This window comes from Talpa europaea (assembly GCF_964194135.1).
Source record: "Talpa europaea genome assembly, chromosome: 16".
In the NCBI taxonomy this organism is placed as follows: Eukaryota; Metazoa; Chordata; class Mammalia; order Eulipotyphla; family Talpidae; genus Talpa; species Talpa europaea.
Genome location: NC_140084.1, coordinates 20235789 through 20250683, shown reverse-complemented (window position 1 = coordinate 20250683; position 14895 = coordinate 20235789). Strand labels below are relative to the sequence as shown.

General features: G+C 49.7%; 1 protein-coding gene across 1 annotated transcript in view; it reads left to right on the top strand.

Annotated features, from left to right (window-relative positions):
- COTL1 (coactosin like F-actin binding protein 1) overlaps positions 1-8681 on the top strand; it is a gene marked incomplete at its 5' end in the record, with an annotated part of 39410 nt that extends 30729 nt beyond the window's left edge. Inside the window, one exon of the mRNA XM_084257460.1 lies at positions 8539-8681. Coding sequence (XP_084113586.1) covers positions 8539-8649 — 111 coding nt within the window. The 3' untranslated portion in view covers positions 8650-8681. The remainder of the gene's footprint in view (positions 1-8538) is intronic.
- Between the last annotated feature and the right edge of the window lie 6214 nt (positions 8682-14895).

Below are 14895 nucleotides of genomic sequence, written 5' to 3'. Positions count from 1 at the left end.
TTATCCCAGGGCATGATGGGTTTGAGAAATGTTCAGATTCAGGAATTAAATAATGATCAGCCACAGTCCTCCATTTCAATGACCTGCTAAATGCCCCCACGGTCCCTGCTTTTACAAATCATAGTAGAGTAAATAAGTTTTCAATTTTCATCATTTTCTCGGCCTGAGCTCAGTGAATGGAGTTTACGCATGTACTTGTGTGCACATGCGTGGGAGCGCACCCTCCTGGTAAAGACCTGGCTGTGGAGGTCAGTTTGGGTTTGTTCAGCCCCAACCCCTGAGCTTTCCTTGTGTGTGACCCTTTGCTGGCTCCTTTACTTCCCTGACCTTCAGCTTTTGCCTGTGAAAATTTGGGATGGTCATATCTAACTCATGGCATGGCTATGAAAATGAAATAATATTGTGTATATTAAGTGGCTGATGTATATGAAGTATATTCAGTGGCAATTCTGCTTGCTTATTTATTCTGCTTTTGTTGGAAAGTGAAAACAGTCTGGTATTTACTGACAATGAACATCTGTGAGTTTGTGTGTTGTATTCTTTAACAAAATTCCGTTGAATTATTTCTTTGGGAGACATTCCCAAAGGAGGGTGTGGCTGGGAACAAGAAAAGCTGGACATAGTTTTGAGCAAACAGATGTTTTAGAGATAACTGTGGGTTTAATCTTGCATGTCAGTTGATCAATAGCCCCGGCATGTTGGAGCTCTAGGTTAGGAAGGATTCTGAGGTTAAGTGTGAACTCAGTGTGAGAGATGCTTCCTTTGGGATGCCTGCTGTGGATGCAGGAGAGAGGAGTATGTCTCCCACATTCTTACCATCCCTGAGCTGCATGTAGCCGTAGTCAAAATTCAGGACAACAGAGGTCAGAGAGTAGGCAGTTGCCCGAATGCTAAAAGAGGTGGGGGGCCCTGCACAGGGTGAGGATTCCAGGAATATAGACCACAGTGCCTATATGGTTTTGGTCACCTGCACAAGGATGTCACAGCTTCCTGCCTATCCACCCATGTTGAAGATTACCCTCACCCACTTGAAATGTAGCTGCATGCCTCCCTTGACCATTTGCCGAGATGCATATCTTTTTTTTTTTTTTTTAAAGATTTATTTATTTATTTATACAAGCACTGGGTACAGTCAGAAGCGCGGGAGGGTGAGAGAATTCACCAGAGCCAGAGCGGGGAGCAGAGCAGGCAGAAGGACCGAAGTACACTGCTGAGGGGAGCAGCGGGCGGCAGGAGAGGTCTGCGCGCCATGTGGGACCCTCCTCTGGTGGCCGGGGAGCAGCCGGGGATCGAACCGGCGCCGCAGAGGCCGCGGGCAGCTTCACAACCCAGCGCTCAACCGCTGCGCCACTGGGGAGGCCCCGAGATGCATATCTTGAAGTGCAGTGGGGTCATGTCATTTCTGAACAGCGATGGTGACGCAGATGTCTTTGTCCCCAAAATCTGTCAAATGCTGGACCATACCATTTTGATGTTTGTTTTCCCCCCTGTCATTGATGACTCATGCCAGTTATAGGAACCTGTTCTTTTTTTGAGTCAATTATACCTCTCTGGAAGGACTTTTAAAATCTTGCTCTCTGAAGTGCTTTAGAATGGTTGTAGGAGGGGAAGTGAGGGGGCCCAGGTGGGGTTGACGGTCCCATGCCCAGCAGGCTTCATGCCAAGCATTGTCATCTGGCTCCTGTTCCCCGGAGGGTGCAGGAGGCCGCTTTTCTTCAGCACTCCTGGGTCTTTGCTCTAGAATTGATCCTCGCCCACTTGGGGTAAAGAGGCACTATTGTGGCCAGCATGTGTCTCACCCACTTACCCCCCCCCCCCCGCCATCGTCACACAACGGTGGGAGGAGAGATTCTATCCCTGCATTTGGGCAAGTATTTGGGATGAGCTTGAAGCTAACATACACCTTCCATTTGCAAGCCATTCTGTGGTCCCAAAGTTGGCTTTTCTGTACCATTTGTCCTCTGCCCCCCTGAATTCCGCATCTGAGGTGGAACTTTGTCCCACTTGCACAGAGGCTTAGATACAAATCCATGAGTGGCTGGTGTGAAAAGGGCTGGGGAACGCTCTGTCCAACCCTCTTGCACAGAGGTAGAGACCAGGACCCAGAGCCATCGACTGCTTCCTTCATGGTGTGAGAGCTTCCCCTCCCTTTTTTTCTGCTCTCAGACTCATGGAGACCCCTAAGTATCAGAATTTTGACTACCCACTTGCTGGGAAAGAGCATGGTATTGAGTAAATGTTCTGTGAGCATGTATTTGTTGGAAGAACGAATTGCAAGAGCTCTCGTCTTTGGCTTACAGCTCAGCTCACCTCTCCTCCCTGCTTTCTCAAAAAGTGCATTGCTGACACCACGTAACAAGAAAGGCTCTCCATGTAGACCCACCTGATCTACATAGAAACCCCAACAGGCTTCTTCCACTGTGCCAACTGCACAGATGTGGAGAAGTTAATGTCCCTGCCTTGGTAATTCCGGGGATTTCCTGGGACTTCATTTAAAAATAACCTGGGCAAGGAGAACTCAACATGGGATGAGACTGTGCCTTCACTCTGAGGTTCCAGAAAATATCTATATCTGAGGCTCCCCCAACAATCCTGAGTGCGAAGGTGACCCAAGATCATTTAAGGGCCTCCCTGGTGGCACAAGGGGTTAAGCACTACACTATGAAGCAGTCCACAGCCTCTGCAGCACGAGTTTGACCCCGGTCAGCCAGGCAGCCAGGGAGCTACCCACATGGCGAGGTAGACCCCTCCTGTCTTGCCTGCTGCTCCTCTCAGCAGTATACTTCAGTCAGTCTACCTGTTCTCTTCCCCATTCTGTCTCTGGTGAATCCTCTCACCCCCCGCATCTCTGGCCTATACCCCAGTTCTTATACGCATAAATAAATAAATCTTTTTTTTTTTTTTTAAAAAAGATCATTTAAAATATCGCCTAATCATATCGGAGCACTGATGTGCACAAGCACCCCCCTCAGGTCTCACAACAGCGCTAGAACATAGGTCCTCTTGTATCCTGGTTTGCAGATGAGGAGACTGAGGCTTGGGGCGTGAGCCCCTGGGAGGTTGAGCTTCTGGAGCTGCATGTGGACAGCTTGGCCCAAATTCACTGCCAGCACTTGCAGGACAAAACTGAGGTTTAGACCCAGGCATTGGGAGCCATTGAAAAGTAGGGTTATTTAAAAGTGAGGTGATTTAAAATCTAAGATAGGAAAAATATGTCTGCTATGCTTGAAGCTGCCTTGCAGATAAGAGGCTCAGCCTGGGCCTCCCTGGTGGCGCAAGGGGTTAAGATGCAATCTATGGGGCCGTCCACAGCCACTGCAGCACGAGTTCAATCCCTGGCCGGCCAGGGAGCAACCCACATGGCACAGTAGACCTCTCCTGAATCGCCCCGCTGTTCCCCTCAGCAGTATAGTTCATTCTGCCTGTTCCTGTTCCCTGCTCTGTCTCTGGTGAATCCTCTCACCCCCCACATTTCTGGCCTGTACCCTGATTCTTGTATGCATAAAATGGATGAATCTTTAAAAAAAAAAAAAAAGAAGAGGCTCAGCCAGGTATAGAGCCCCAGCTCCTAACCCAGCTCTTCTCTGGAATTGTAAGGTGTCTGTCTACATCTTTCAAGCATTAAGCCATAGTATAAAAATGTGTGTCTTCAGCCTGTCCTGGAGTCAGATTTAGCTGACTTTTCCTTGGAAAAGGCCTGTTGTGGCAGGAAAAAGAGAGTCAGCCAGGGACAGAGTATTCCTTAACATGACTGAGAAGATCTTTCTAGAACCCCAGGTGACCAGGCCCCCAGATGGGCATATTTTGCTTTGAAGACATGTGACTTTGACTTTGGCAGCCTTTAGGATATGAGAGATGCCAATAAAGGGGGCAGAGGGTGCAGCCTGGAATGGAGGAGAGAAGGCAGGCCACACCTGTCCCCAGGCCCCCCACACCCACCACGAGGTTGGTGTGTACCTCAGGATGAATTGCTCCCTCTCTCTGGGTTACTTGCTGCTTTTCTCTTGAATGGGGGAGTGAATGTCAGGACTCTCAGTTCTATCTCCCCCCTCCCCCATTTTTTTGGGTTAACTTTACATAGAGGAAAAAAAAGCACAATCTTATGAGGTGTACATGTAGAGTTTTCCTATATACCTGCAAAACCACCACTCAGACAAAGACAGCTGGTTTCCAGCCCTGACTCAGATCAGCAATAATGTCTCATGATGGGCCCTCTGGCTTCTTCTAGCCGCTGTCCTAATAGCCCTGTGCTGGCCCCAGCCCTGGTGGCTGCTGAGCTCTTGAAGTGTGTGCTGCTGTGTGTGCCTGAGAATCGCAGTGTTCTCAAAGACCTAGAGTGAAGAAATGAGCAGCCATCTCCCGAATCGCTTTGTGTATTGATGACATGTTAAGATGTCAGTTTGGGGGATGTATAGAATTAGACTAAATACTGTTAAAATGAATGTCACCTGTTTCTTTTTTCCTTTTTTTTCCACGTGGCTGCTAGAAAATTTCAAGTTCTACATGGTTAGTGTTGCTGTGGGCCTGGCAGCCCACTGTGCCCCAGACTCACAGCCTTGGGTGTCACCTGCCTTTGTACCCATGAGGTTGGGTGGTGCGTGGGGGTGTGATCTGGAGGCTTTGCACAGATGTGCTCTTGGTGTCTTTTAGCACAAGTCTGTGCAGGCACCTTCCGGTCTTGTGTATGGCTTCCAGTTCAGGGTCTGGCTGCCCACGTGAAAGGTTTTTTGCTGTTTCTGCCTGTTTTAAAAAAGACAGTTACAGGCCTCCCTGATGGTACAAGGGGTTGAGACACAGCACCATGAAACTATCTGCAGCTACTGCGGCAGGAGTTCGATCCCTGGCCAGGGAGCTGACCCACATGGTGCAGTGGACATCTCCTGCTTTGCCTGCTGCTCCCTTCAGCAGTGTATTTCAGTACATCTGCCTGTTCTGCTTCCCACTCTGTCTCTGGCGAATCTTCTCACCCCCCTGCATCTCTGGCCTGCACCCCAACTCTTGTTTGCATAAATAAATAAATCTTCACCAAAAAAAAGACAGTTACATGTCTTCCCCAGAGCTCTCTGCCTGGCCGTGGAAAGGAATGGAGGTGGACCAGGTGGGGGTTTTAGATTGACACAGACCTTTGGGGGGCTTTTTGTCAAGTTCATACTCTGAACAGAAAGCCTCAGCTCTCCTTTCCAGCCTCTGGGGTGCTTTCCAGCCTCTGGGGTGCTCAAGCATCCTTGAGTGGCAGGGAATTTTGACAGGACCACAGGGCATCACCTCCTCGCTGTCCCTTCATCCTTGGGAGGGCGGGTGCGGTTCCCTGCCTGGTGCCTGGTCCTGGTTTCCTGGCTGCATCAGGAATGTTACTACCATTTGTGATGGGCCCTCCTCATCTGCTGTCTACCTCCCTGTCCTGTCACTGTCCCTGTACCTGATGGGTACACCTCCCTGTACCTGACGGGTCTGTCCATAAGGTGATAGGTGGGAGCTAGTACCAGGGAGAAGTTGAGTGGGGATACAGACACCTTATCTGGAAGGTACTGCAGGCAAAGGAGGGGGTATGATCAGGTGGGCAGAGTCACAAGCTGAGCAGAAGGAAGAGCTGGAGATGGGGGGGCAAGAGGCTTGTCCCCTTGGTGTCATCCATAAATCCCCTTCTCTGGGCCAGCTTGGGGACAGCGCCCAGCTGCAGTGGGAGCCAGATCACATCATGAGTGACAGGGTACGGGAGCCCAAGGTATCAGCCCTGAGCCAGCCCACAGGTGAGGGCAGTTAGGCTCTCTGTATACCATCATCCCACCCACATCTGGAGCAGAGTGTGGCACCTTCCCAAAAACAATTTGGGGGTTGTAATGGACTCCAGAGCATGGGCAGTTCACCACATCGTTGGGCTTGCTAAGGTCTTCATCAGTCCTGATATAGGACCCCTAATTTTGCACAATCTAGATCTGGTATTTCCCGAAGCATGAATTGGACATGAAATGTTGGGATTATACAGGACTTATAACTGAAAGCTGGTTCAAAGCCCTTGCTCTGTGGCCTTTCTTTGCTTTGGGACAGTAATTGGAATGCTTAGCTACTTGTCTTTTAGGCGGTGACATCAAAACATGTCTCCAGGCAAAATGATTGTCTAATTCTAGTTCCTGCTGGTTAGAGAGAAAAGGATCCCAGCTGATGGGAAGGGTACCCTTTCATGTTTAATGGCTCTGTTTATCTCTTTAGAGTCACTTTGCTTTTAAACTCTCCCAGAGGTCATATGGCTGCTTTTCTACATACTTTGGTCTTGATAGAATCATTTTTTGGGTAAACCTTTGATTTTAAATGTATCTCTGGTATGCAGCATAGAGTTCGGTTTTTCTTTTGTTTTTGCAGTGTGACACACAGCTTTTTTAAAAAGGCAATTTTGCTCATTTACATTTATTGCATTAGTGTGTTCAGGACCTGGCTTGCTCCTTATTTTGGCTATCATTTGACTTCTTCTGTAATTGTGGTTTTAAATTGGACTGACTGTACAGTTTCACTGTAAATTTCTTAGATCTTATCTGACTTACTTCTTAATCTAGTTCTTCTAATGGCCAACGGACACAAACAGGAGCACTCTTATTTCTTAGATTGCCATATATAGCTATCACAAAGCAGAGGAACTTTGGACTTCCTTCTGTATGGGGCTCTTGCTTCCTCCTGGGTGGCTTTCTGCCCCACCCCCATACTGCCGGGCTCAAGGTTGAGAAACACATTCATTCTTGGTTCTTCTTTATGGTTTTTACATCTAACTTGTGTTCTCTCATTGCACTGGTGACATACATTCTGGGAAGTTACACAGTCTCTCTGAACCCAGCCTGCGGATCTTATCTCTCAAAAAATCCAAAAGCTAATACACTGAATAGACCATGTAGGAGGCTGCACCTGGTACATGTTAGCTACCCTAATAAATATTAACCTCTCCTCCCATAGGAGTGTTCTTGGTGGTTTGGCATGGAACAGGTTTGTCTTTATACTGTAAACCTTGAACTTGAGCCTTCTCTTGCTCTGTCCTTGTGGTAACCTTTCTTTGTATTCTTATTTTTTTTAATAGAGGTACAGCTCAGGCAACATAAAATTAACCATTTAGTGGCATTTAGTACATTCACAACATTTTGCAACCCTCACCTCTACCTAGTTCCAAATATTGATCATCTTACAAGTGTTTTAAAAATCAGATTTGTTGAGGTATAATTTACATATCCCAAAATTAATTCATTCCAAGTATATAATTCAGAGATTTTTTGCAAATGTACATTGTTTATTTATTTATTTATTTATTTATTTATTTATTTATTTATTTATTTATTTATTTATACAAGCACTGGGTACAGTCAGAAGAGCGGGCGGGTGAGAGAATTCACCAGAGCCAGAGCGGGGAGCAGAGCAGGCAGAAAGACCGAAGTACACTGCTGAGGGGAGCAGCAGGCAGCAGGAGAGGTCTGCGCGCCATGTGGGACCCTCCTCTGGTGGCCGGGGAGCAGCCGGGGATCGAACCAGCACTGCAGAGGCTGAGGGCAGCTTCACAACCCAGCGCTCAACCGCTGCGCCACCAGGGAGGCCCCTCTGTGGACTTTTCTTACATAGGGTATATCTCACCTTCAGACATGTTACTTGTATTTGGCAGATTTCTCTGTGTTCCCATCTATCACCCACCTGAAATTTTTCTTGTTTATTGACATATTAGGATTCACATATTGAAATAACTCTTTAGTTTTCATGGCCCAATTATCCGATAAGCCAGATAACCTCCTTCATGCCACCAACATTTACTGAGCCTCAGCTGTAGGTTTTATAGTAGAACCTGCACCCCTTATGAGGGGACAGTGATCGTATCCATTTTTCCCTTCACTGTAGCCCCATCACATGGGGCAGTGCTTGTTAAATGAATGAAAACAAGTAACTGAGTATAGCTGCAGAGCCCAGACACACTTATGTGCCTTCATGGTGTCCTTACCATCCAGGGCGAGAGCTAGCTCATACCATCTTATGACGCCGGCCATGCATCTCATACCAAATCCACCCACGGTGATGTCATGTTGTAGCTTGAAATGACCACACTGGGACTATTTACATTATAGAAACGGGCAAAAGCTACAAACCTGGATTTCTTCCCTTTTCCTCTTTTTTTTTTTTGAGAGTCTAGGATTAAACATTTGCCAGTCTGCCTTTCCAGCCTCTTCTGTTATTCTCCTGACATGATGGTTTTCACAGATGAAAAGGCACATGGAGGTGAAGGCACTGACCCAGGGTCACACGCCCATGAAATACAGAGCCAGAATTCAAACCCACATGTGACCTTGGCCCAGGTCCATGGTCCCAGGACTGCACACTGGCCCCCTCCCCCATTTTCCCATCTCTTCTTACATCTTGGTTTTTTTTCCCTGCCAGCCCATGTTGTCACCCAATTTCCATTTTGATTATTTCTTAGCATCTTAGGTGCCAAGATTTCCTGGCATGTTGCCTGGGCAATGCTTAGCTGCTGTCCCTCCTCACCAGGAACTCTGTGTTTTGTTTTTGTTCTTGCAGAATTTCGCTAAAGAGTTTGTGATCAGTGATCGGAAGGAGCTGGAGGAAGATTTCATCAAGAATGAGCTCAAGAAGGCTGGGGGAGCCAATTACGACGCCCAGGCCGAGTAACCCCATCCCTCCCCGCCCCTTGCCAAAGTCATCTGCCTGCTCCCCGGGAGAGGGGACCCCTCCCTCGGCTACCAGCCCACCTCTTAGGTGGGACCTTAGGTGGAACCTCTTAGGTGGGTCTGCCACCCACCACGGAGAGGAGACCCAATGAGAGGCAACGCCTGCCACCCTGCCACCCAATTCCCTTCCCCGCTTCCCTCCTGGGCCCTGTTGTGTCCTATCTCATGAAGCTCATTGAACATCTTTCTTTTATCTTCTTGTTTTTTTATCCTCTCTATTTTTCGTTCTAAAGAAAAATCATTTTGATGCCAAGGTCATGCACATCATCAGATCTAAGGTGCCTCCTGCGGTCACCCCCTTTTCTGGCAAGTCGCTCATGCGCCTGCCCGGCCTCCACCATGGCCTCATGCTGCTGCTGGGCCAGTGCCGCCTTCTTGGTCTCTCTGGCCTACTGGCCACTGAGGTGCCAGGGGCTGTGCCAGATGGCCATCTTCAGGGCCCACACATCCATCCCTTCCTCAGGCTCAGAGCTACTAGAGCATGCCCCAGGCCCCTCCCCACACCCCACTCAAAGTTGCCTAAGCTCCATGTCCGACAGAGATGGTGCTCGGTGGTAAGTTTAGGCCTGACTCAGAACAGAGAGAACATTTGCCTTAAAACTTTGCCTGGCAAAGCCACGTGGTCTGAAATGGCCCGTTTTGGCCTTTTGATGGACATCGCTTGAAGGCCAGGAGAGGAGGCAAAGGTCTGAGTCTAGACTGGATGGGAGGATCATTCAGGGTTCACTTCAGGGGCTCCCAAAGTAATGTAGGGAGCATGGCCCGGTGGGCAGACGGGACTTTAGAACTGGAACTCGCCCCGGATGGTCAGGAAGGGCCACCGCCAACAGCTGTGCCGGCCAGGCCAGGGCCTGCTCCCTGTGGGGTAAGCAGTAGCCCCGCCTCGGGGGGACCAGAAACTCTGTGGTTTTAATTCTCAGTCTGCACCACACATGCAAAGGGATTTTCTTGTTCTCTTTTCAAAGAAAGATGGGATTGGCTTAGTTCGTCATGGGCACATTTTATAGCGTTCTTTTTCTTTGTTTCCTTGCTCATTACACTCGGGAGAAACCTGTGCTGTGCTGGGGGGCGACCATCTGCCCCCCAAAAGATACAGGAATAAATGTTGATTTTGTTTTTCAAAAAACAAGTGTGTCTGGCTTGTCTTGTAGAGGCAGCTGTCTTGGGATTCAGGCTTAATTTAACCAGCCTACATGGAGCTTCATTCATATTCAGTTACTTAATTTGTAGCAATAACCTTAAGGAATAAGTGCTGTTTGGGGCCCCATTTTATGGAAACTGGGCTCAGAGATGCACCCGAGGACACCCAACTGGAAGTGGCAGAGATGGGACTCAAACCCAGGTCTCCTGAGGCCCCTGGATCTGTGGCTGATGAGGGGAGTAAGGAGGGCCTGGATTTGTGATAGTGAAGCAACAGCAAATTAGAATATCTCTAGAGCGGCCAGTACCCTTTTCTTTTCAGGAAAAATTGAGCTGAAGCACCCTCCTCAGCTGGGCCATGACATCCTTTCGGAGCTTTTCCTGAGCTGAAATTCTGGATTCCGGCATGCCAGGTCTAGTGGGAACTCACGATGAGGCTGGAGGCGTTTCAAAGATGCAGACAACTGGGTTTGGAAGAGCCGGCATGAAGTGGGAGAGAGCTGAAGCTAGGAGCAAGGCTGGAAGGATTTTTGCATGGTGCAGCCAGGACATGCGATGCTGCCCACAAGGACACAGGCCTACCCCAGCCACATCTGGGTTCTAACCCCTGCTCCTCTGCTCATGGCTGTGTGACTTTAAGCAAGTTAGTTAACCTCTCTGGACTTCAGCTTCTCATCAGCAAAACAGGCAACACTATTACCTACTGTGATAGGTCGGGAAGCTGGAGGAGCAGTGAGGATTATGAAGATGTCCTCATTACATTGGGCTGGCACGAGGTTTGGTTAGCTCAGCATGCCCCAGCTTTTCCAGTATTTAGAACAGAGGGAGCCAAACTAGGTCTCTGACTTCCTGGCCTCTGGAAGGAATTCTCTCAGTCAAGAAAAGCCAGGTACTGGACCTGGTCAGGGCATCTAGGAAGGCGTCTCTGTGGAGGTGACACCTAAGCTGAGAACTGCAGGAGAGAAAGGGTGAAGTAGGGGAAGGGGGACAAACATTGCTGAGGGTGCTTGCTGAGGAGGAGAGCAATGAAGGTGGAGTTGGGTTGTGTGTCTAAGAGCCTGGTTTTAATCAAAAGCTGTGGCTTAGGCCTTGCTGGGGTATCAGAGGGTGTCTGATGGGTGGTGAGTTCCTCAAGGGCACAGGCCTTGCCTTTATCATCTCTGTCTTCCCATAACTAACACCTAAGAGGTAACTAGTGTTGGGGGGTGGCGGCTAGGGAGATATTTTCCCATCCCATCTGGGTTCCTCTGAGGATGACAGATGAACAAACTAACATCAGACAGACTTGTAGGGAAAAAAAGCCAAAATAACATACATAAGCAGGATTTACATGACTGTGAATTCTAAAGACTAATGGGACAGTCAGGGATAGTTACCCCGCATTTAGGGACCTGGGGTATCATGGAGGGGGTAAATTTCATATGACAGACAAAGAAGTGCTGATCTCCACTCTGGAAGTAAAAAGATGAACTTCTCAAGAGGACATGTTCACTCATATACCTAAACCTGGGTGAAACTCCCCTAAACTACATTTTTCTAGGTCATAAAAGGGGGAGCAGTGACTATTTCTCCTCTTGGGAAAAAACTTAAGAAGTGACAGTCTCTTTCAATTAGGGAAGGATGAAGGAGATAGTAAGGACAGATTTCTCCTAGCCTTCAGGATCTCGCTGGAGTCAAAATATTGATAAAACAATCCATGTTGTCATGGTAACGGACCCCCCCCCCATCTCTCCCCCTCAGGCTCACAGGGCCTCAGTTGACTTCTAGGTCCCATATCAAGGTGACCAGAGGCCTACTCTAGGCACATTAAGGAAATTCTATCCGATGCTTTGGGGAAGACCAACCCCACTGGTTATACCTGCCTCCCCCTGCTCCTGTGTCTGCCCAAGGCCTTAGCACCCCAGTCTGGCCTCCAGCAGGGCCTGGCAGGGGTTGTGGATGAACTGCTGGGACTCAAATCTCTTGCTTAGATACTCTTTGAATTCCTTATTCGTTGATCACCTACAGTTGTTTCTGGTTACCCCAAATCTAGTTGTATAAAGTCACCCCTATTTTATTTTGCCCTCGGTGGGGTGGGGATTCAGGATGGGCTCAGCTGGGTGGTTGTCTAGTAGGGATCTCTCGTGGTTGCCGCCAGCTGGCCCTCTCATGTGGCGGCGGCTGATGCTGGTGGTCTGGGGTGGGGGCTCAGCAGGGCTGTGGCCCCTCAGCTGGATGGTCTCAAGGTTGTCTGACTTCACACAGGGTGCCACGTCCCCAGAGTGAGCCTGCCCACAGACCCAAGAGGAAGCTGTCTGGCCTTTTCTGACCAAGCTTCAGGGGTCACATGGCAGGCAGCATCTGCCTTGAGCTGAGCTCCAGTGGGGGGAAAATGGGGAGAGGGCCAGCTCTCCTATGGCCTTCTTTTAAGGGAAACATGTGCTATGCCCAGAGGCAGTGCTGGTCCTGGGTGCCTCACCCTCGGGGGACTTGGGAGCAGAGGCAAGCTCTGAAGTAAACCAAGCCAATAATTGCAGCCTATTTCTGTGTGATCCCAGGGGAGGATTGCTGTTCCTAGCTGATTGCACCCCTGGGAAGGCTTCAGTTTCTCAGCTTTGCACTCCAGGGGGCTCTCTGAGGCTGGAAAGGGGATCTCAGCTCTGGAGAAGCTTTGCTATTCCCTGCCCCCCATGGGTGCTCCTTGTTCATCACAGCCCCTGCTGCTTCCTGTTCCCATTTCTTATAAACCACACACAAGCCCCACAACTCAGAAGGTCACTAGCAGACATGACTCACTTGGGGCGGGAGGTAGCGAGGATCAGGCCTGAGGTCAGTGGTCATCACCGGATGTAGGGGCTGCGTCCCTCCCTGCAGAGCTACAGTATCCTCGCCCTAAACCAGACCCAGGTTGGTGGTCCTCACCGCCGTATCCATCCGACTGCTGTCACCAAACACCAACGCTTGGGTGACTTATAAATAGTAGACATTTATTTCTCACACTAGGAGGTGAGAAGTGGGATAGGGGCCATCTGGTCACCCAGGGATCGCTTCTGGTCACCTACATGTCATCAAACTGGAAGGAATGAGGGAGCTCATCCCTCCCTAAAAGAGGGGTCTCAAGAGGACACTCACCCCTCTACAGCACCCAGTCCTCAGACCCTGATCACTTCCCAAAGGCCCCACCTCCTAACACCATCACTTTAGGTGCTGGGACTCCACATATAGATTTTGGGAACACAAACATTCAGACCCCAGCATCGCCCTGACATCTGTTTTGAGGGCTGAGTTGGGGAAGTGTTGGGTTTTAAACAGCCTCCAGCCTGACACCAGTGGAACCATCTAGATCTTTCCAGCCTGCTTGCCAGCACCACCACCCATGGGCCTATCACGATGACTCTGGGTTTGGCAGGTGTTGCATTGACAACCCAAGTGCCTCTAGGAAGTGTTTTCCCAGAACAGGCTGACTCCTGGATCTCAGACCCCCCGATGAAGACGGGGCCCTTACACTGAAAGCCAGTGCTGGGCAAGGCGGAGGGGTTCATCCAGCTCCCCCACTTACAGGCTGGATGAGCTCAGGTAAGAGGTCTGACCTCTCTGAGGAACAGCCAGAGCAAGACATGCAGCTATGCCCAGTGTGGGGTGGGGACACAGCACCAAGCCTTGGTGAACAGAAAGAGTCCCTGACCCCTCCCCGAACAAGTGGCTGAGCCAGGATGTGACCCTAGGCAGTCCTGGACTTAAGCATATTTTCACGAGTTCATGCTGTAGGGTCTGACCAGAAATGAATGAATGAGCACACAGGAATGAATGAATGAGCCCACAGGAATGAATGAATGAGCCCACAGGAATGAATGAATGAGTGAGCTCCAACGTTCTGCCTAAGATGAGGTGACGGTTAGCTTCTCCTGGGTCCCCAGCTGCCCTTGGCCAGGGCAAGGCCCCTCAGCAAGTGGTCCCTCCTGGCTGTAAGAGAGTGACCAGACATTGCCGTGGGAACAAAGAGGAATCTCTCCAGGCAGCCAAACACATCATGGCCGAGGGCCCACAACAGCACGAATACATTTTCCTCTCAATTGAGACAAGAGCAAATTAATGTCTTGTGGGGCCACCGATGTCCCCTGGGGCCTGTTGGACCTGTAGGACCTCTCTGGAAGACACCCGTGATGTGCCTTGTAGTGGTGCAGTAGCCCAAAGGTCGGTTCTCCTTGTCTTGGTCAGAACACACAAACCGTCATCCCAGACCCAGAGAAGTCAAGAATCTGGACAAAGCACAGGCACCCCCAGATGTCCACAGGAATGCCAGGCAGGCACAAAGTGACACTTGGCTGTAACCCGGGTGCCCCCTCCACTCGGATGTGGGGACAGCTGTGTGGGTACTAGGTCCCCACCCATCTCCCTGCTCCTCTGTGTGGATGTGCCTCTAAAGCCCAGGGCCAGTTCGCATCTCAGGGGACAGAGTAAGAGAAAGGCTGAAGGTATTTGGGCTACAGGACCCCACAAAGACTCATACAGGGGATACCTGCCACAGGGGATACCTGCCAAGTCCTCTCGTGACTTGGAGAATCTCAGCAAGCTGGTCACCCCACACACCCCTTTAAGTTGTTGGCTTTGCCCCCCTTTATCCCACCCCTGCCTGGATCCTCTACGGGCCTGACAGCTGGGGGCCTGTGACCCTTGTTTTTGTTTGACTATAAATTCTTAAGGCATGACACTAAGAGAAAAGCAATTTTCAAGCTTTTTTCTTTTCAAGATGATGCTTTCACTGCATGCTTTTCTAGCCCAGAAAAGTTCATCTTAAATTTAGAAGAGACTTTAGCTCCCCAAATGGCAGCTCTTTCCTTATCAGCCCTCTGCTACTCTCCCACCCCCACCTCAGCACATCATTGCCAAAGATCAAGTTTAAATTTCTTGGGGGCCTCCCTGGTGGCGCAAAGTGTTAAACTGCAACCTCAGAAGCTCTCCACAGCCACTGCGGCAAGAGTTCGATCCCCGGCCGGGGAGCAACCCACATGGCACAGCAGACCTCTCCTGACTCACTCACTGCTCCCCTCAGCAGTGAACTTCAGTC